This window comes from Rousettus aegyptiacus, unplaced genomic scaffold (genome assembly GCF_014176215.1).
Source record: "Rousettus aegyptiacus isolate mRouAeg1 unplaced genomic scaffold, mRouAeg1.p scaffold_m13_p_7, whole genome shotgun sequence".
NCBI lineage: Eukaryota > Metazoa > Chordata > Mammalia > Chiroptera > Pteropodidae > Rousettus > Rousettus aegyptiacus.
This window is the reverse complement of record NW_023416310.1, coordinates 15,347,494-15,371,031: the sequence shown is the minus strand read 5'-3', so window position 1 is coordinate 15,371,031 and position 23,538 is coordinate 15,347,494. Positions and strand designations below refer to the sequence as shown.

The window sequence follows — 23,538 nt, the reverse complement described above, 5'->3', positions numbered from 1 at the left end:
TAAGGTCAGGGGTAAAAATGGCTTAGTATATGGATGTTGAATGGTGACCACATGTCACAGACAGAAATCAGCAAACCTTGATTAAATGACTTAAGAGAGAATTTTAATAATACATTTCAATCCGAGTCTGTAAAACTCTCTCTGCTGATGAAAAATCTGTCTTGTCAGAAGTTCCCAACCAAATCTGGTTGCAATCTATTTTCAATGAACCCTGGCTTCCTTTGAACTAGAATAAGCTACTACAGCATTTTAGCCAACAATAAGCACATTGTGAGGTTAGTCCTTGTAAAATTCATTACTGATGAGTAAAGTAATTTGGTTAAAACCAATGTGATATCAGACTACTTATACTATGTACCCTGAAGGTTGTGTAAAATTATACAGAGCTGTTTAGACACAGAAAAATAATTCAAGCATGTCATCTTTTTGAGCTTTCTGCTTCTAATATTACCTTTACTAACTTCTGAATAAGTGTTTAATATTTTCAAGAGACTAGTTACATTTTTACAAGGAACTATAATAGTTATGAATATGTAAGAAACTGGGTAGGATGTTGTTCAGCAGATCTCTAAGGTATAACCATACCCACCCAGGGAACATATGGAAGGCGTAGCAATTTCAGATGCAGTCTGCCTACTCATCTCTCTCTACAAAGGTACAGCGTTCATATCACGAACTGTGCAGCTGAGACTCATCCAAAGATTGCAGTGGCAAATACTAACTGCATTTACTTTGCAATCTCAACTTCTAATACAATTCATTTTTAAAAAAACAAAGTCAATAAAGAAAAATCATTTTAAGATTTCAAGAGTGGCAAAAGATTTAAGGAGACACATTTGGTTAACAAGAAGAAGCACCAAGCTCCATAAAATTAATGACACTGATACTTACTGTTCGATTCGGGGTGACAAGTATAGCTTGGGGTACACCTGAGTGGCTTCAGTGTCCTCAAAACTGACAGAAAGGAGGGCCACGTCTTCTCCAGGGTCTTCATTTACATCCTTAAACAGGAAGCGAGAAACACAATAGCATCAGTACCTGCTCTCATAACATCTTTCTGATGACGAGCACAGAGTCCACTGTCATTGAGGCTAGAAAGTGTGAGTTTAGAAGCTCTGCACATCCTTTGCCATGTACCTTGTCACTCCGCTAGAGTGACTGCTTTCAAACTGTCTGACCAAAGTGTACTGCAGTGAGGAAAAGAACCCCCCACCTATCTCACTTGATCTTATATTCCAAGACAGAAAGAGTGAATCTGGTGATAACACAGAATTAGTTTAAAACATAGTTAACAAACTTCAGTAAACATATTGCTGGCAATATGTATAATGGCTTATAGTTAATATATTTGTAAATGGCTTATAATTTATGTTTTATAGGAAGAATGAGTTATAATTTATATCATAAGACAACGAAATCCTTAAATACCCAGTAATTTTATTATACCTACCTCGATAGTATGTTTTAAGTTATTTAAACTGCAAAAATTCCCAAGAAACATATCACTTCGAAGTGTGCCACCATACAAGCAAATGGCAGGAGGTTATATACACGTGTACTTTAGCAAAATGATTGCAATGATTATGTATGAACCATAAGACATAAATATCTCTAAGGTGTAACCATACCCACCCAGAGAACATATGGAAGAATATTATATAAGACAAAAATATTGTTGATCCAAATATGTATCAGGAAATACTGAGAGGTTAATCAAATAATCTATAATAAAGTAAACTGATAATGATAAAGCCACACTTACTCTGACATATAATTAAAAAGCAAGCATAGCAGCACTCAAATGTCATAACCAACTCAAGCCAATACTGATTATACACTGATGAAGTGTCCTGAATTAAAACTGTGGGACTTACAACTATGTATAGTTGTGCACTATACAACTATTGCCAAGTACCAGGTAGCTGCCAGACTTCTGAACAGAATACGGAGTAAGAATAAATACTAGTAGCATGTGATTTTAATTTGTGAATACCAAATTTTAGTAACGCTTAATAATTTATTTTTGGTTGGTAGTGGCTCCAAGTCAAATACAATTTTTTAAAAAAAATTTAATAGAATTGTACACCTTTCACCCATAGGGACTTTTAAGATGATCTATATGTCTGGATTAGTACATAGGTCCCAGGAGGGCTAGGCAGCCATCCTAGGAGAATCCCAACCTAGGTTTCAAAAATCATTGCCAGTGAGCATTGAGAACCTCAGATATAATATTCCTTCCGTCTAAAACTAACCTCACCCCTTCTTTCTTAGCATCCTGGGAAGCTGTCATCACATTCATCCTCCTCAGCATTAAAATCATCGGTCTTCGTGCTCTGCCTTCTATTATGTCTATAGGATGTACAAAAGGATAAGCACCAGAAGTCTCTCCCATCTTAAAACATAAAAATAAAATCATGCTAGTCTCTACACAGTTCCCTGGATGCTCTCTCCTCCCCTTCAAAGACTGCTTTAAAGAGCTGCCTACTCTCCCCATCTCTACTCCCTTCCCTCCCACACTACCATAGCCCAGCATATATCCCCTCTGACCCTAGTTCATCAACATCGCTCCCACCCAGGGCATCCACTGCACATAGCAAATGCTTCTCTAGCCTTAGTTTACTTGATCTCTAAACAGTATTTGACACGGGTGATCTTTCTCTTCTGCGATTCCTGTTTTCTTGCTTATAGGAAACTGCAATCTCCTGGTGTTTTCCTCTTTGGCCACCTCCCCCTCTCTTTTCATTCTTTGTTTCTTAACTTCTCCACTGTTTTTTGGTTTTATATGATAATACTTAGGCTTGTTGTAACAAGTCAAACCATACAGAGGTTTATGAAGAAAAAGGCTCTTCCACCCTCAATTTTCAGGGTAACCAATATTAACTGTGTGTGTAGCCTTAAACAGCTTTCTCTATACACATAAAAACATACACACACTTGCATATAAATAGCTCTTTAACTTTCCTGTTTTGTTTTCCCGAATGGAATTATATTATAAATATCAGTCTACCAATTGCTTTCTAAATAGCCACATAATATTCCGTGACATGGATTTATTTTTATTAAACCATTCTCCTAGCAACGGACGTTCAGGTTATTTGTAGTTCTTAGTCACTTGATAATGCTATAATAAATATCATTGTATATATATTCTTTACTAGTGGGATTTATATTCCTTAATAGATAACTAGAACTGAGCTTGTTAGGTCAAAGGTTATGAACATTTCTCTTTTTATTAGAGTTTAGTAGATTGTTTTTCTTAAAATTTACAGCAATTCACATTTGGACCCATGAATTTGCGTCAGTGTGAGAGAGAGCCTGCTTCCACTCATGCTGAATAACTAAATAACTCTGGCTGTTGTCACTCTTTTTAATTTAATGTTGGCAATCTGACAGCTGGAAAATGGTATCTCAATTTAGATTCAATAAATGAAGCTGAGCAACTTTTCACTTGTTTATTGATCATTTACATTTCTTCTGTAAATTTTCTGATCAAATTCATTGTCCATTTTGTTTTAAGGTTCTTAGACTTTATTTTTTATAATCGCTGTTTATTAGGTTTATTAACTCTTGTCTATCACGCATTATAAAAATTTTCTCTCAGTCTAGCTTTGATGTTTTACTTTGGGGGCTCTTCTGATACCACAGAAAATTTAGATTTCTCTAGAGTTAAATCTGGTCAACAAAATAACTGAGGTTTTTAAACTATTTCTCTAGTTTTTCATCTAACACTGTTACATTTTATTTTTCCATGTACATTTGAATAGCTCTAGAACATATTTTTAGGTAGTATGATACAGTAAGTATGTAACAGGAGGACCTTAGTACAGTGCCTGGAACATAGAAACTACTCAGTGTTTACTGAATGAATAAATTAGTGAACAAATTAATGTTATTTCCTAATGTTTATTCTCCATATCTAGTGATTGTCAGGAACCTGCTTTCCAAAAGTTGCTGTCATCAGTGTTGTCTGGAAACTAAGTCCCAACTCCTCGCTCTCACTCCTCACGATACAAGTTCCCTAGAACGCGTTCCCTAGAACTAGTGGCTTTAGAAGGAGAGCCAAGACTGAGAGTCTGAGTTGACCTACTGCTTTCTGCTTTTGCACAGATGATAAAATATTCACCCTTGAATATTCTTTTCTGTGAAATGAGGGAGGAAAACTTTAAAAATATAATCTCGACAGATAGAAACTATGCAATTATATTATATGACTCTAAAACTCATAAAATATCTAAGACTAAGGTTAAAGCTAAGCTTGAAAAACTTCACGTTTGAAGGACAAATTCATTTTATGATCCAAGTTTAGAAGTAGACCTCTTTAGAGTTAGATTGGTTTACCTTAAAGACAATTTAAAAAGTACTAACACTGATTTTCAGATACCTTTCCCGAATGGCTGAGTTTCCTTGTTAAATGTCAAGGCTAAGACTACAAGTCACAGAACCCTGTAATAACAAAACAAAACAAAATAAAAACAACAACAAAAACAGGAAAAAAAACAAATTAAAAAATGCAAAACTAGGGGCCATTGAAAACCATTTTAATTAGCAGCTTCATTCCATATACCCACGTATAATTTATAATTATTTCTCTTTCCTACTTTTTAACTTCTCATTTCACTATTTAAGTAAAAAAAAACATAAATGCTTAGACAAACCTCTAAACAAATGGAGACCCTGATTTCTATAATCAGCATTTATCATGGCATCCTACAAAGAGCACATGAAACATTAGTCTGAATATATATTTTTCTGACTATATATTAGTCTGAATATATGTTTCCAGGAGTTTCTTTTACAAACTACGTTAGTAAGACTTATTCCCCTTAGAGTCGCACAAGAGTTTTCCCCGAATTGGTATTTGATTCCTAATGGATACCTAGGTTTGAGTGCTTAAATAAGCCCAAAGAGTTCCAAAAATACAAATCCACACAGTGCTGTTTCCAGTTTCTGCAGCTCTAACAGGCTTGTACATGTGTTCCTTCCCATCTGGGAAATTATAAAAGAAGCTCTTGTACCATGGTTCTCAGAAGCTAACATTACAGATGATTATTGCAACCACTAATGGCAGCGTTTGGAAAACAAGAGGTGGTTACAGTGTAGTAGGGGACGTTTAAAAATGTACAAGTATACGTTTTCAGGGCTTTCTATCTGCACTATTTAAAACTGCAACAGGCTAAAGTGAAGGAAAAGATGCCGAATCTGCTGAAGTTAAAAAAGAATACAGCCTCCTACCTTTATAAAGGTGTGCCAGGCACTGGCACATGTACGGTGAGGCAATGGGGGCCATGACACACTGCTGAGATTTGACAGTGGGCTTGGCTCAGCACTAGACTAGAGCAGAAAGGGCTGCTACGGCTTAGAGTGAATAACTAGAACGTTGAGTTCCTGGCAGGCTGGGAGCCTTTCCTGTTCATTTTTGCATCCCCAGTGTCGGTGACATACTATATGCACAGTAAACTGGCTGAAATAAAACGAATCAATGCAGGAATGACTGTAAGAATGAGTAAATGACAGGAGTTAAAGGGAAAGCGCTTTCAGTTAGAAAAATTCTTAATACCCTCTAGTTCCTTCAATCTATGACTACTTAAGATTTTTATTAAAGCAAACTCGAATCTGAACCATACATTAGCGAAGGAGACACCTAATAAAAGTTAATATTCTGCTTAGGTCATAATGGTTTATTTATGTAACTATTCTCAATTGGAGCTCTTTTAAATATCAAAAGGGTACAGGAAAAAAAAACCAACAATTAGCCTTGGAAATGAAAGTAAACACTTCGAAAGTACAATTTATCATTACTGGCTGCACCCCTTTGATATGCTAATTTCCCAAGAAAGACAGCAGCTATTAAACAAGCCCCTATGTGTTGAATGTCAATATAGGTACAAACTACCAATTAACTAATTGCCGATAGACATTAGCTGCACAATAAATATTACAAAACGCAGGTCACATAGGAAAACTAAAAAACCCATTGTATTTCTCAATTCAGAAAGGCTTACAACAAAGCTATAACCAGTACTAGCGAAATCAGTTTATAGACATAAGAATTATAAAGAAGCTATTATACAGTATGTCAAAAATCAAAAAAGAACCATTTGAGCTATATTTAAATGGTATTAAACTAGACCCAGGATTAATCATGATTCCTAGCGTGACTAAAAACTAGGTCTGGTAGGCACCTCAAAAAGCTCCGAGTTTTTTAAAAGCTATAGGCAAATTAATTACATTTCCAAAACAGAATCTTTTTTTAAACCATCCTAAATGAGGTTTATATTTATAAGGTCCCAGTATTTTGATAATATAGAGTCATCATCAAATTACATAAACTTAGGTTTTTCCAAGTCAAGTGTTTTTAAGAAAACAAGACCCTCATAGCGCTACCACTCTTGCATTTAACAAAGTAAAACATACAGTATGTAACGGGAGAGAAAAAAAAAAGCAGGAAAAGGGGATAAGGAGTAAGGAGGGACTGGAAGGATGGAACAGAAGCTTAGAGAAGGTGGTTAAAGACAGCCTTATGGCGACTGAGTAGTCACCTCTCATTACTTAAGACTGGAGATTTAGTATTTAATAATCCTCGACTCACCGTTTTATATACCAACATCGGTAACCCCAATCAAAATTTGAGTTTGGATTCTATAAGCATTAAGACATGGCAATAAATATTCTAGAAGTAGAATTAAATCTATGCAGAAGAAAGACCGAAGAACAGGAAAATGCTGTACATAAGTCAAGACCTTGGTCTCACTGCTAAGGGAGTCTGGTCTTTCTGTCCAGTAATGACACAGGTCATCTTGGAAATCGGGTTATTTCCTTTTCATCAAGGTGCTGGGAAATATATAAGTGCCAGGTGAAGCAGTATAGTCGGAAAGCCAAACAAATCCAAAATGAGGAGCACAGCTGAGAAAGAAGGAGAAATAGGTCCCATGTCTGGCTCTTTTGCCTGTTGATGCGGCCCCAGCCCTGAGCCACCTCCTCTCCATGCAGCGCTCGGCAGGAGTCCAGAAGGCATGGTTACAGCCCACCTCCATCACAAACTGAGTTCTTGGCTAAAAAGTCCTTTGATGTTTCGGTATCTCTTATGAAGACTGCGTATAAGCGTGTTACTTCTGTTTTGGTTTCTCCAAAGGGAAATGGCAGTAAAAAGAGTCTCCCTGTGTAGTCCAGACAAATTGGGTCACTTCCCATGCATTTTACTATATCTGCTCTAACACGTTTTACACTTGCCATTTCCCTTATCAAGAAGTTATTTCTCTCCTTTCCTTAATTGGTGTGTTTTTAATTTCTTTAACTGTGACTGTAAATTCACTTGTTCCATTAAGATTCCTTTCGGCTGCAAAGTGATCTGTGTCTGCCCTTGGTAGTTTTCAGCACGTAACTTCCTGAATTGCCCAAGCTGTTTAAGTAGTATATATTTCATACTCCAAATAGACTGTGGATTTCTTGAGGGCAGGGTGGAACTCTCATGTTTCCTAGTATGTCCAATAATAGCAGCTCATATCTATTCAGTGTTTACTCAATAGTCACTCTGCCTAGTGCTTTATGTGCATTATCTCACATAGTCATAACAACCTCATAAAGTAGGTACTATTATTATACATTTGCAGTTGAAGAAACTGAGGCTGAGAGAGATAAAATGGTGAAAATGAATTGTGAACCCATGCATGCTGACTCAGAACCTGGACTCTTAGCCACGATGCTATACCCCCTAGCACACTGCTGGACGCAAAGAGGAGACTCAGTATCAATGTTCAGAGAAAGGTATGAAAAACTTAGAAACCTACAAACAAAAAAGGTATCAGATTTACTATACATTTACTTGTTATTTTAGTGTCTAAATCCTGTATGCTCCAAAAGACCACGAACAAATTAAGGAATCATTTATTCCTTTTTTACCTGAAATAGACTATCCCACCTGCACCAGACACAATGAGTATTCAAAACAAACTGAGAAGTATGTGCTTTATGTGTTTTAATATTTGCTTTTAAAAAAGGAACCCTCATACACTGCTGGTAGGACTGCAAATTGGTACAGCCACTATGGAAAACAGTATGGAGGTTCCTCAAAAACCTAAGAATTGGTCTACCATACGATCCAACAATCCTTCTACTGGGTATTTACCCCAAAGACTTGAAAACTCATATCCAAAAAGGTATTTTCACACCGATCATAATGTTCACAGCAGCATAATTCACAGTGGTCAGGACATGGAAGCAACCGAAGCGTCCTATGACAGATGATTGGCTAAAGAAGCTGTGGTATATATATAAACACTGGAATGTTACTCAACCGTAAGAAGAGATGAAATATTGCCATTTGCGACGACATGGCTAGACCTTGAGATAATCATGCTAAGTGAAATAAGCTAGACAGAAAAAGTTGAAAACCACATGATATTACTTATATGTAGGAAATAAACCTAAAAGCAACAAATGAACAGGACAAACAAACAGAGACTCATAGACATGGACTATAGACTAGTGGTTACCAGATGTGGGGAGGAGAGGGGAGGTAGATGGGGTAAAAGGAGTCAAATAGGTGGTGACAGAAAGAAATCTAACTATGGGCAGTGAGCATACAATGCAAAATACATATTTCTTACTGTTGAATTGTAAAAAGAATTAAACATTGAAAAACTTTGATTTTAGAAATTATGGAGCAAGAAATTAAGATTCTTAAGAATATATGGACTAAAAAACATAAAGATCATTATGCCAAATAAAATGCATCCATTTGTCATCTTTACCCAGACTCAGTTAAGGAAGGAAGATAGTTTCTCTAAAAACATTGATGAGGACGGTGGCGTTCTTAGCCATAATATCAACCTTCCTTTAATTATGTATGGTTAGGCACATTCTATGATTAACTATATTCAGTGAAATAAGAAGAGCTGATTGTCAGGTCAGGAAAGGATAACTGCAAACGTTCTTGAAATAGCGAGGGTGAGTCAAGGACACCAGGATGGAGCTGTTGTCACCTACCCGTGTGTTGCAAAAGTGACATCTTGAGTTCATTACTACTAGATGTCATAATACGGTATGGTGTTAGGGTTTTTAAAATGTATACCTTGCCTATTATTTTCATAAACAAAGACCACTTCGTTGCTCTCATTTATTCAGGAATCTGCTTGTGAAGCTGTACTTAACCCTAATATGCCGGTTATAGCTTCTGTTTATAAAGCAAAATTGAAACACATGTTGTACAAATAAAGTTGGGGGGGGTGGGAATGCTGGCTCTTTTAAAATAATGATGATCAAGATTTTGTTGGTCAAGTACTGTCCCATCCGTTATTATACCTAAGAGACACAGCCTTGAGAACCACCGACTTCCTTGGAGTAGTCACAGCTCTAGAAGGTGTGTGAAGTGGAGCCTTCCCTCCAGGAGGCCAGCGGAGGGTGAAGGCCGCCTCTGCACTGTGGCCTGGGGCCTCACTGAAAGCAAAAGGTGTTTTCTTGCTACCACCAGCTTCTCTAAATACTCACCAATGTTTTTACAGAAAGAATCTGGAGCGTGGTGTTTCCTCTGTTGCTCTAACATTGTATTCTTAATGAGTCCAACAAGAAGCTGAGCTTAGTTAAATATGCAATTGTTTTACAAATCATATTGAATCATGACTTCAAGCATCTGAGTTATGATTTTTACCCACACCTACTAATACAAACCTTGTGCCAGACTTTTATCCAAGAGCCCAACAAAACAAATTAAAACAACAGTGAGTTTTATTTAAGCACGTACAGAACATCATTTACTTGACCACATCTCCATGCCTCTATAACTTAAAGGTAGATAAAGCGTTTACATAGTTTATATAGCTTTTCAAAAGAAATAGAAAAACACAGACTTAAAGTGGTAGTCAGCATAGTGGACATCTTTGATATCACTGCCACCTTCCCTTTTCCTGAGAAGCCCCTCTCCTAGTCCCCAACCTGAGGCCCCGAATCCCCCAAACCCCCCAATCCTTATAGCTCCTGATGGAGCTGACTATTCCTATCCCCTGGGAACAGCTGATGGGTACAGGGAGAAGCCAGCTTTTCCCTCAAGATTTGTGAACTTGGGGGCCAAGTGTAAGCCAGTCCCTTCGCAGAAACAAACAAAAACAAAAATAAAAACAAAACTGTCACTAGCCATATTTCTCATACATGAAAGAGGCTAGGCTATCGTGTGAGAAAATAAAGCCAACGCACTGAGAGAAACAGAGAGGGGAGAATCCCGATACCATTCGCATCCTCAGTCCTTGTGGTTCTTGGTCCAACTGTGTCCTGCTCCTATTGTGGTTTGGTTATTCAACTTTCTCCTGGCTTTGGAAAGCTAATAAATTGCAATACATGCTTAAGCTGTTTTGAAGTGGTTTTCCTTCACTTATAACCAACATTTTCTCTTGTAAAATATTAAACTAACAGATGATAACTGTGGAAAATCAAAATCTGCAGAATTCCATGCTAATGAGAGACTTTCATCCCTGGGTTATTTGAATACTTGTTACATACTATGCAATGCCAGGCCCTAATTAGAACCTAAAAAAGGGCTTTTAGGACAAAGATGATCTGCATGCCTCCTCACATGCCAGATGCACACTTTGCTAAAGCGATCTGCCTGCAGCTCCAGGCTCTGGCTGCAGCTAGGTTATTTCCCTGGACTTATTGCTTCCCATCCCGGTGGACCTGAAACAGCACAGTAAACCATGCTGGGCCTCGGATGGATACCCCCAAAATCTCACCAATGAACAAAAAGATAGTAGAGGTGCCCATGCTAAAGGCAGAAAAATCCATAGCAACATGCCATGTGAATACGTGAAATGTTTTGCAAGTTCGTAAGGCAACTTGAAAACTGCACAAAAATGGTGATCTTCTAGCTATAGAAATAAATTGTCTTTTGCAAAGAGTTTACATGTTTTGGTTTTTCCGTATGATATGCTAAATGTAGGCGCTACGGAAAGCAACAGGTTTGCGCGGCTTTGGCAAGTGTATGTGAAAGTGCTGAGCACAGAAGCAGGCACGAAGAATGTGCTCGATAAATGTTAGTTCCACTTCTCTTGCTCCTTCCAGACTGTTGGTCTGGTATCTCCATTACCATGCTGTTCCTCCTACTATTAAAGTTATACCCTATTCCTTTCCTCTCCAGGTTGCTCTGCACTACGGGGTTTAGAGATTCTCCCCAGGTGGTTCTGTGTGCGAGGACAGAAGGGAAAGGCACTCTAGAAGCACATAACACCTTTGCACCCACCCAACCACCCACAAGCAAGTTACATGGCTCACACTGCCTGGCACCCATGGCAACTAGGCAATTGGTTACTGCCAAGTTATTTCAGCCACCTGGCACCAAATCCTCATCACCCAGAGACAATCACAAACCACAGGTGTTAAAATAGAGAATGGAACCTACCAGACTCTCTCCTTGAAATAATCAGGGACCTTTGATTAGCATATTGATGTTCTCTGCAGAACCTAAAGGAACTCTAGAAAAAATAAGCCAGTTCCCTCCGGAACTGGCTAGAGGGATGGTTCCCACATAGAAAATGAGCTCCGAGAAGCAGAGCGACTACTGTGCTTTTCTCCCAGCCTTGCCCTCACCTGTACATGGGCCTGCGATTCAAGTCCCTTCGAGGTATTCTTTCCAGCCTCATTTTTCCACTACCCCTGTTGACACACCCTAACTGCAGCAGGTGCCCATACTCCATCATGTTACTCCATCATGTCTACTCTGCCACTCGATCCTGGATGCCCAGCATGCCCCAATCTCATGTTCCCCAGTTCCACCTATTTTTTAAAGTTCCATTCGGATGCTGTGTCCTCATAAGATCTCCTTGATCTCACCCTCTGATGTAATGGTGTCTCCTCCGAAATCCTACAGGTCTTTATCTACACCCTTTATATGTCATTGTTTCCTCTGTGTTTAAAAAGTTATTTACATATGCTCTTATCAATCAGAAAATGATAAGAGCATATGTAAATAACTTTAAGAGCAGTAACTGTTTAATTCATTTTTATATTCCTGGTGCCCAGTATGGTGCCTAACACGAAAATAGGCACCCAATAAATATTTGATGAACAAACAGACAAATGTCTATATGAAAGGATGACTACATATGCTTGCCAATAATGGGTTTGACAAGCAGACTTCCCTAGTAGAAACAAGAGGTCTATGTAAATTATTAGCTTGATTTTCCAATATAGATCAATCAGTGGAAATTTGGACAGAATGAGCCAGTAAGCCTTGGATTCAGAGCATCCCCTAAAATAAAAAGAAAACTCAAGTTCGAACATTTAACTTTGAGAGATCAAATCCTACAGAAAGGTAAGAGCAATTTTTTTTTTTTGCCATTTATGATAAATATCCAAACAACACACCATGTGCTGTCATTAAGTCAATACTCATTTATGATTTACCTACAAGTGTAAGACACTTTGATAAACACAGTAAGAAAAAAAAATTGCAAGAAGCAGTCTCGCAACTCAAAAAGGCAGATGAGAAAAGTTATTTTCTTCTCCTTCAATAAGAGATCCTATAAGACAGTACATGATTAATTGTTAAAAGCTGAAAACCTCAACAGTTGTTTCTGTGTACTGGGAATGAATTCATCTTTCCTGGCATTAGGCTTTTATAAGAGAGGAGATAAAGCAGGAGAGTAATAGGTATTCCAAGATGAAAAACGCAAAACTTCTAAAAGTCGTAAAAGGGGAAGAGGCTCTGGCTTTCGCTGCCTGCATGATGTCAAACAGCAAGCTTCGGATCTTTTCCAATGAAGACAGTTCTACCTCTTCCATATTTCAGGCTGCCTAGTTCAAAACACACCGAGACAGAGGACCAACACCAGATCTGAGATGCAGGTGTGGCATAACCTTTGTGAACATCAGAAGCTGAAGCACGGATGAATGGAGCTTTGCTGTTCAGACCAACAGCATCAACTTCACCTGGGGGATACTTAAATTCCTAGGTGACGTGTGTGCACAGTAGAGTTTGAGAAGTACTTAAAGTTAAAGAACTGGTGCTTAAGAAAAAGAACATGAATCCAAAGATGAAGACAGACCTGAAAAGCAGTGGACTGGGATATCCATCCTGTATTAAACAGGAGAACAGAGGCACTGTGATGTTTATATTGGGTGAGGACAGTGGAAGATACCTTAGACGTTTAGGATTTAAAAAATAAATATCTATGGCATATCCAGAAACTTAGAGTTAGAATCACAGTGGAAAGTGGACAGTACAATAAAGTATTACTCAAACATTCTTACGACTGGCCACAGCAGTATGCTATGGAGAAGCCAGAGAAAGCGGGCAGGCGGAGAGAGCTGGCATTGCTGAGACTGTCCCCTTTGGGTCAATGATATTGGTGAAATTGTGCCATAGTTATAATGACATAAATGAAGGGTAAATAAAATCATAGACTGTTAAAGGTCAAAAGGACCCTTTAGAGATATGGTCCAGTGGTTGTTACTATCCCAGAGAACTAGAGATCATGTGTGTGTCTTAAGAGAATGTGTCTTAAGAGCAGCTACTATTCTGTTTTGTACACTGGGTACTGGGAGAAAGATTTCATTTGCATAAAGGTTTCCAGCATATTAAAAATAAAGTTTGTAACCACTGATTCTAACTAACACCCACACTTCACAGATTTACAGATGGAGAAACTGAGATAAGGGAAGTGAATTGTCTAATGTATGTAGCTAATTAGTCACAGGGCTGAAACCAAAACCCATGACTGCTGATTCCTACATCAATGCCTTTTTTCACTATCTCATTCTGCTCTATCCAAATTTCCTTTGAAAACTCGTGTCACTTACTAAATGAGGTCTGTGTGAATCAAAAAGGAAATGTAAGATCCAAAGAGGAGGGAGTTACGAAGAGTAGGAAGATTCATATGACGAAGAACATATTGTATTAAAAGCTCCAAAAATGAAAAAAACTATAAATGTTGGACTTAGCATAACTAGTGAGTGGGTAGTTTTGTTATTTTAGAACTTTACCAAGTATAGAAGTGCTGACGTCCAGATTTAGAAGAACTATAAATTGAGTTAGACTTTATCATTGACTTTGGTTAGTGAAGATTAGTTCTTTAACCTCTAAACTAATAACAGGTTTAAGAAAGACCAATTGACGAACATTTGCATAAGTTTTGTGCTTATGAACAGAAATCGTGACATTTCACGATGCATAATGATGATGAAAGTATTGAAGCCTCCTAGCAAGTTGCAGTTCTCCGGGGAAGCTATTAGCATCTTAACATTTCTGGTTCATATTGGAATGTGGATTCAACTTACTGAAAAAAGTTTATACTAAATACGTATGAAAGAATGCAATTAAGATAGCAAACTAGGTTGAGCCCTTTAGTTTCCTGGGTTTCTTGGGCCTATTACTTACTGAATCAAATATTGGTAGGTGTACAAGAAAGCCTGTACAACAATCCAAAACAGGTTTCACAAACTATGTTAAAAAACAAACTATGTTTAAAAACAATACAACAGAAAAACAGACAAACAAACAAACAAACAACAACAACAACAACAACAAAACCTTGCAAAGCTTCAATAGAGTAAACCAGGCTTTTCCCTCAGATAAACCATGGCTGGACCCATGATTGCCTATGCAGCCTGGACAACATACATTATATTTTAAAATTTTCTTCTGTCTTTAATTACTTCTTTTGTCCTTCCATACTGAATATACTTTTGGGGCCAACCTCAGGATTTAATCATTCAATCATTCTACAATCACGTAATAATGCCCCACTATGTCTTAGGCACCACCTAGAAGGCACTAGAAACACATGGCCTCAAAACCTTCACAGTCAAGTAGGAAAAATAAACAAGTAAGCTGACCATTAGGGTTAGGTTAAAACCATAGAGAGCAGATTAGAAAAAAGGTGTGTTAGAAGAGGGGGGTAAACTATAGAAGGGCAAAGAAGGGGTAAACGAAAGAGAAGGTGAACGTGGTCGTCACAGGTGGCTTTTCAGTTGGGAAAAATCCAAGCGTTCTAAAGGAATAAAAAGTATAAGGTAGTGAAAGAGAGAACAGCACGTGGAAAGACAACAAAGTACAGAGGCACACAGCACATTCGGGGCACCGTTCAGGAAGGCTAAAATAGCGGATACTAGGGAAGAGCGGTGAACGACGAAGCTGGGCAAGTTTAAGGGCCCAACTGTAAACAACCTCAATGCATTTAAGCTAAGGAGCTTGTTTTATTTTAAGGGCAATGAGAAAAGGGAGCGAATTGTTTTCGAGAGTATTCTAACAGCTTGGGAGGGATGGACTGAAGGAGGGCAAGGCTGACCGTGGGCAGGGGAGGGTGGTCTACAGCAGTCCAGAGCAGAGTGAGAAGGCTATCCCCATAGAAAGGCAACTCAGTGCAGTCAGAGCCCAAGCAGAGTGAGGAGGGAGTTCACACAAAGGAAGGGCAGTAGCAACAACGGGACAAACAGAGGGATGCATACAATATAACTACTTAGTAACTCATCGTAGTTTATTTGTCTGTTCATTTTTTTCTTTGTTGGCATGGATAAACAGAAAGTGACTGTTGGACCCTTTTTATATGGAGGCTCCTGTCTTTCCATTCTAGGAAATCACCTTCTATTTTTTCTTTGAAATGTTTGTCCATGTTGTTTTCTTTATTCTTTTCCTCTAGAAGCCCAACTTGTTGGGTATTAGACTTCCGAATTTGATTTTTTTTTTTCCTTTTATTTTCTTATGTCTCCACTGGTTCTCTTTGGTTTTTTTTTGATTCTTCTTTCTGGGGGACATCTTTCACTTTATCTTCAATTTTTCCATTGAATTTTAAAATTTTTCTATCATATTTTTAGGATATTCTGGGATTTTTTATTTTTAATTATTGAATTTTAATTATTTATTTTAATTATTTTCTCTTAAGTTCCTTCTTTTTTTATACTGGAGGCTTTCTTCAAAAGCCTATGTAACTATATATTATAATAATATATTAAGGACAATCAGAACTGGATTTCTCACCTTCAAAGATGGAAGTTACAAATATGTCTAAAGAGAGAAATAGAACGAAACCAGTGTACTGAACTGGAATTGGAGGTATCAATATGAACATGGTGGTTCAACATACGCAGAGAGATAAAGAAACAATATTGAGCATCAAAGTAAACAATGATGGTAACTGACTATAATCCATTAAATAACATGGGAAGCCATGAGTCTCTACTGCTATACACAAATAAATTTAAAGTTTATTGAAAAATGAGATATTTATGACGTTTCAGGGGACCTCCCCAAAATACCAATTACAAAGGGGACGAAAAGTAAGTTTATAGTGGGCAGCCTTACAGAGGCCACCTTGAACAAACAAGTAGGGTGAATACATGGTCAGTAACCAGCGAAACGGATAGGCTGCGCCACTTACTAGGGCAACGAGAAGAACACAGCGGCGCCTCTGTGAAGCTCCTGCCACACACGCATAAACAGAACCCAGCCATGACGGATGTCAGGCAAACCCATACTGAGAGGCATTTTTCTAAAACTGGCTTATAATATTCAAAAAGGTTGTGAACGTTAAGGAAAAACTGAGGAACTATTACAGATTGAAGAGACAAAACAACTGAATGTAACACATTCTAAACAAAACTCTGAATGAGGCCTTAGAATTGGACAGTAGTATTAAATCAATGTCAATTTCTTGATTTTTATGACTATATTATGATTATGTAGGAGAACGTACTTATTTATAAGAAATACACTACAGTATTTAGAGGTGAAGGGTATCACATCAGCAACTTCCTCTCGAATGATTTTAAGAAGTGCTTTGTACTGTTCTTATATTCCTATCATAAATGTAAGATTGTTTCAAAATTTTTTTAAAAGAAAAGAATTAAAAGACAAGACCATATAAATGCTCTGTAGAGAAGCTGGAATATTACATCAGAAACCCGCATGCTTTAAAGTTTTATGGTACATATTTATACTTAATTGCATAATAAAATATGTATAATTCTCAAATCATAACATGGGGTTAGTAACTTCTGCAAATACTGCTATTTTCCCCAAATTAAGGAATCTTGCCAGGCTTGGTTATAGCTACCTACCTGGAATGGCTGACCTCCACCTCATCCTGGAGTCAAGATCTGATGCCTAAAGTAGTTAAAACTAGGTTAGCAATGCTTCTTATACAAAGGTGCTTAAGAAGGCTTATTTCTTTCTGGGTGCTACACCTAGATGTATATCAATAACAACCTTTTAAGATAAATCCTATTATCAACTCTGTTTTTCAGGCTTAAAAATTTCTCAGAGACAATACAAAAGGCCCAGTCTTTGACTAGTGAGTGGAGCATCGGAAACAAACTCAGTCTCTCCTCTAACTCACAGCCCATGCTTTTCCCACTGAAATCCAGTAGCTGGCTACACACAAGGCACCAGGCTATTCACTGTGAGACAGACAAAACTGAATGAGACATGTCCTCAGAGAAGTATTTCTGCCTTCTCCCCTTTATGCTGTAGTCAGAATCTTCTGACTCTTACATCTTGCCATGATTCCCCGCATCCTAGTTTTTACCATGGGGTGAATTCAGGGAAACTATTTATTCTACCTTTTCCATCACTGAAGAGATGTTATATAGCAATTCTGAAGATTTACAAAATGTGCCTTGGAATATAAAAGTAAAAAAGTTCTCTCTTAATGTACTATGTTAAATGAGTTTACTGAGTTTATAATGAACTCTTAATCAGGTAAAAATGAAAAGAACAAATGACAGAGAAGGATATAAAGAAATCAGTATTACTTCTGAATAATTTGATGTTGGATAAGAAAGCCGAAGACGAACCCAGAAAATGTTAGGTGTTCTGGAACAGCGAACTGCTTACTCCTAGACTTTGAATGTTTCACCTGATGTAAGAGATCACCACAGAAACTCTCAGAAATAACGGCCAGGCCCCTGACTAGAAAAAAATGGGACTACTGCTCTCTGAAGAAGCAATGGGACCTTGACTTCAACCATCTCTGTGAAGGTTATGGTATTCTTCTCACTTTAGTGGTGGTTAAAAGAAACTGCTAGGTAAAAGCAGAGGGAAGAGAATAAGATGTCACTTTAGTAAGTCAAGTCAATAATGAATTCCCTTAACCAAGCTCATAATACAAAATATGATATGCTTAATATCATTTCTGCAATTCTGATTTATCCATCTGGAACACTGGATATGAGGTCTCGGTAGAATTCTGAGAAGCTAATATGTATTGAGTAAATTATCCCATAAAACAAATATTCTAAACTTCAAGATAGCATATAAGGAACCTCATTATTACTTTAAAAGCTTTATGGAAAAGGCAAAAGAAGGCTTGTTTGTAGATTATTCAAACATAATTTAGAAATTACTTTAACACTGGAACATATAGGAAAACTAGAGACTGCTACGTTTCTCATTGTCAGTACTGTGTCAGGGAGGTTAGTGGCTTTGGTTTACCTCCAATTGGTCTCTCTTAAAAACACCAACTTGAATCTATTCCTGGAATTGCTCTGACCTCCCCTAGTATTTCATCCTCTCACACACAATAATACACAGGGAACAGTGGTAATATGTGAAACAAGTTCAAAGATCCCAAAGTGGAAGACATTGTTTTCCTGCATCCTACCTACTGTAACTGAAAACTGGGAATTTACTGGAATTGAGGATTTATTATGAGTCAGATGGTTGATAGCCTTTCCAACCAAAACATCTGCTCTACAAAGGCACAACTGCTATAATCCATTTCCTCTTGGATCTGGAGAATGACCAAGTTATAGCTTAGCCCTTTCCTTAAAGACGCAGGGACTTGAAATGAGAAATGAAATAAAAGCAGATCTCTACATCACCTTCCAACTTCCATTACTTTATCTGATGGTGTTAAAAATATGAGAATTAACATAACTTTTGAACATTAAAAAATTGCAATCAGCTCAGTGGAATTTCCAAGAACTTTATCAGTTCATTGGAATTTATAGCAGCACAGCTGAAACCAATTCTTTCTTTAGTATTTAAGGAAAGAAGGAATATGTATTACCCAAACACAGTGGGAAAAGGATTTGTTGTTCATTCATTCATTCATTTATTCATTCAACAAATACTTACTGAGCACTTCTATGTGACAGTTTCTATTCTAGGAACAAGTGGTGAACAAGCTAGATAATGGCCCAGCTCTTGGAGCTTACTTTTCAACAGGGAATAACAAACAACAAACAATGACTAAGTCATAAATAGTCTTCAAAGCACTACAGCTTTCCAATGGTCTATTTGTTACAACTGGAATCAAGGTTTTTCCAGCAACTACAAGTGATTAGATAGTTTATAGGGACCTTACCCAAGAGCAGTGGTTCAAATTCTGGTGTTTGTTAAAAAAAACCCGACCCTTGGAGATTATAATTCAGTAAGTGTGGGTGGGCCAAGGAATCTGAACATTTTTTTAACCTACCGGGAGACTGAACTGCCCACCAGCCAGGTTTGCGGTCTATTTCCCTAGAGTACTGACCTCCAAACATCTAAAATCATATCCCATCAGTAAAAAAATGTTTGAATTTCACATCAATATGTCTCCATGTATTTCCTCATAAGCTATATACATGAACTGCTGTACTAACACATTATGAACACCATAAAGCATGTACAAACAGTAGAAATTCTAAAAGGGTGAGCTAAAAACAAATACGGTATAAACAAAAATTTTCCCCTAACTAGGGTGGCTGCCTGCACAGACTGCAGCTTACTACTTGCTATATGGAACACACCAGGAGGCCTACAGGCTCCTTGTATGGACCAGGACCTTGCAGGACACCAGTCCTATCCAAAACATCCATGAAATATTTGGCCCATGGCAAAAGGTCCTTGAAATGTGGTCTTATCCAAAATGTCCATGAGTATATTTGGTCCACGCCAAATGGTCCTCAATATTAGGTCCTGTCCCAAACATCTATTAGAAAATGTCCCTGGGTTCAAAGGGCCCATCATGGTTATTTCTACTTTTGGTTTATAAGATTAATACATCAAAAATACTATCATGTTTTATTAGTCCAATGATTCTGTTGTGGCTGTACTGCCAATAATAACCCTTCTTGCATTGGTAGCCTTGTACATGGGGCTAGGGAAATGGTTGGGGTTCAAATTTTTCAGAATGAGATTTATATTAACTATGGACCAAGTGTCTCCATAGTCACTTTGGACAGGACCAAATGCCCACTAATCAGACCAGGGAGAAGGCCGACCGCAGGGGAGGTCCTCCGATTCACAGCCTGGGAAGACACACTCTGTGTCAGCCCTCCCTGTGCTCCATAAACTTACAGAAGCATCGGTTCTGGCACGGGTGAGAGAATTAAGCACAAGGGCATTAGATGATTATAATCATCTCAGTGACAGGTATTTAGAAGACTCTGCTTCACTCTACCTGCTAATTCATACCTGCCAGTCCTTGTCAATATACATTAAGTATGGAACATCTGGACCTGGAAAAAACACAACCTCAGCCCAAGGTTCAGCAGCTGTAATGTTCTTGTGTCAGTTGTTGGAAGCACATGAATGTGTCCGTGCATGTTACGTCCCAGACAATGTGGTGTCGTATAAAAATCACAGGCTTTGGATTGAGACAGACTAGTGAGATATCATGGCTCCACTGCTGCTTACTTGCTATGTTAAGCTAGCTGGGTAACTTACTTAAAACCTAGATGTGCCTCTGTTTCCTCAACTATATAATAGGAAGAGTAATAAAACTGATTTGTCAGTAACAAATATAAAGGGTAGTCACCACTATGGCCACCATCATTGTCATTGTTACCCTAGGTCATCTTGGAATACCTGACCCACGTGTTCTCTGTACCCTGAGCCTGGCCCATTTCCTGGGATTGATACCTGTCTGTTGCGTGTGTAAACTCTTTGTTGGCAAATCTTGGCCTGTCTATGCAGAATCAATGTCTTGTTTAGTTTCTCCTGACTACAATGAATGAGTGGCACCACACTGGTGATGTTACAAGCCACTCCCTGCTCTGCCAGGCCTACACACAGCCCCTTGGCTTTGAACTCGATGTTACACCTCATGGACCAACAGCCTTCACCTGCCCTTTTACTTGGCAACTAACTTCCTGGCTGTTTTCTCTCTGCTGACACAAAATCTCAACACGTAATAGCTTTTCTCTTCAAGTCATTGTCTCCTCTCTAGCGTCTTTTTATTTGAAACCATTTGAGTTTGAGATTAGAAGGCAACACTCAAATGATCTACTCACAACTGTAAGAATGGCCATACTCTATACCCATAAAGAGAGTATTTTAACCAATAGGACTTAAAAGTTAGGCAGCCATCTTAATGAAAATCAAGCCTCTTAAAGATTTTCCAACTGTAGATTACTAAGGAAACAAACAAACAAAAAAACACACAATTAAGAATCTACCTAAAAGAATTTAGAAAAAGAGCAAAAAAGTGATATTAAACTAAAATGAAAAAAGGCAAAAAATAAAAGAGCAGAAAAGACATAAATAAGCTAAGTACCTGCAATCAATACAAAAGATTATTGAATCAAGACTATTAGTTAGAAAAGTTTTTTTTTTTAATTAGGGCATTAATAAATTTTAGTTATATGTTAATAAATTTAGTAACTAAATGGAAGTGGATAAAAATTCAAAATTACAAGAGGATAAAAGAGAGTTACCAGGAAATAGCAAGCTTGAATGGAGAATTTATAAGAACAAAAAGAAATATTAGGAATCATTATTTTCAAAGATGCCTACATCCAATGAGTTTGTTGTAGAATGTTTCTAAACTTCCCATATATAAGAATGGTTATGTTTTTCAGTCTACTTCCTAAGGCAAATATAGTTTTATTTTCCATAAACAGACAAGATATTCACAATGTCTTTTTTTTTTTTTTTTTGAGCTTGGCTCTAATAACTGAATAAAAAAATCTTAATAAGTAAAATGTAAGACTACATCAAAATAATACTCCACTAGGAACAAACAAAATTTGTATTTGGACTACATGAGTGGACACAAGGAAAACAATGTAACTCGTCACATGCAGAGGGGAATTGGAAGAACCATATCGTTATTGCAATAAGCGCTCACAGAAATCTAAAATACCCTTTCAGCCCTTTGGCAATGCAAACACAACAACCAGGTTATCAAGCTCTCACTAAGACACCTCAGGAGTGCAGTTTAGGTCATTGGTAAGCCTTCTGGGCTCAGAAACTTGATTCTGTATGCTAACTCATTAGTTTACTATGGGAACTTAAGTAGGTACTAAAACATTCCAAATTCATATGGTTAGTGCATTCTTTCCCTATAATGTCAGTCTATTACTTTGTAATTGACAAATCACAGTTACAGGCCCCTAAGATCAATGCAGTCTCTATGAGGAATATTCATGTGGGTTGCTAGGTGAACATGGAGTCCGGAGAAAGGGAGTTAGAGGAAATGCATAAAGCCTGATGCACTGATCTCGCCCTAGGGATAACGTTGCTAGTGAGACCAGCGGGACACAAACAAGAGTGCTGGAAGTCTGCGAGCTACATCCTCCTGCAGCCATCTCCACTTTCGGATATTCGAAACTCACTCGATAACACATCGTTTATTTTGGATAATGACGGAATAATTACTGCCAAAATTTGACGCGATAACATTATTTTTTCTTGTTCTTTCCCGAGTTTTAGTTTGAAACATTCTTTCTTTGGATACATAAACAATTCAAACAGGTCTAATATTGCTCACCTGGGATCTGTTTGATCTCCCAAAGAGAGTATCACATGTTAATATCTTTATCCGTTTATGTACTGGCTGCAACTTTCACAGGGTAATCTGATTCCCTTATCTCCTAGTTTTTAGGGAAGCAAGGTAGTAGTTACTTCACTGAATGGAGCAATTATGTATGTCTTAGGAAAAGAATTAAAAAGTATAAACATAGGACGGATTAAAAAATATTTTATGTATGAAATTGTTCCATAGCATTAAGTTATAAAGTTATATAACTCACTAGTAATTTAAAATAACTAGTATTAACAAATGAATTCAGCAAAGTTGCAGGATAAAAATCCATGAGAAACTACTACAAGCCAATGTACTATGGGCCACAGCTAGAAAACGCATTGTTAGAGACCCCATTTACAATGCTGACAAAAAAATTCAATAAGTGGGTATTAATTTAAATCAGAAAATTAGAGGCTTATTCAAAGATGACATAAAGTCTGACGGCAGGACTAAAGAACGATGAATAAATGTAGAAATATAACTTGCTCCATGCTGAGAAAACTAAATACAGTAAAGATGACAACATTCCCTAAATTATTATGTAGATTAAATAAAATACTGATTTTACAGATCTTGATACTGGTACTAAAACACATGTTTGAAAAGTAGAAAAAATACCAAAGGAAAACAACTGCAGTTATAATAGTGGTTTCAAACTATTAAATTTTAAATTATTACAAAAAAAGTTATTTTTATAAAATAAGAATTAGTTGAAATTTTTAAAAAACTCAAAATAGAATTCATTCATAAATACATATAAAGGGTTAGTACATGATAAGCCAGAAGCAGTCCTACTACGGAGGAAAACATACTAGTGACAGAAGAATGA

At 37.4% G+C, this 23,538-nt stretch overlaps 1 protein-coding gene across 1 annotated transcript in view; it reads right to left on the bottom strand.

Annotated features, from left to right (window-relative positions):
- BABAM2 (BRISC and BRCA1 A complex member 2) overlaps positions 1 to 23,538 on the bottom strand; it is a 342,513-nt gene that overhangs the window by 164,589 nt on the left and 154,386 nt on the right. Inside the window, exon 7 of the mRNA XM_016145351.2 lies at positions 892 to 1,001. Within this exon, the coding sequence (XP_016000837.1) occupies positions 892 to 1,001 (110 nt within the window). The remainder of the gene's footprint in view (positions 1 to 891; positions 1,002 to 23,538) is intronic.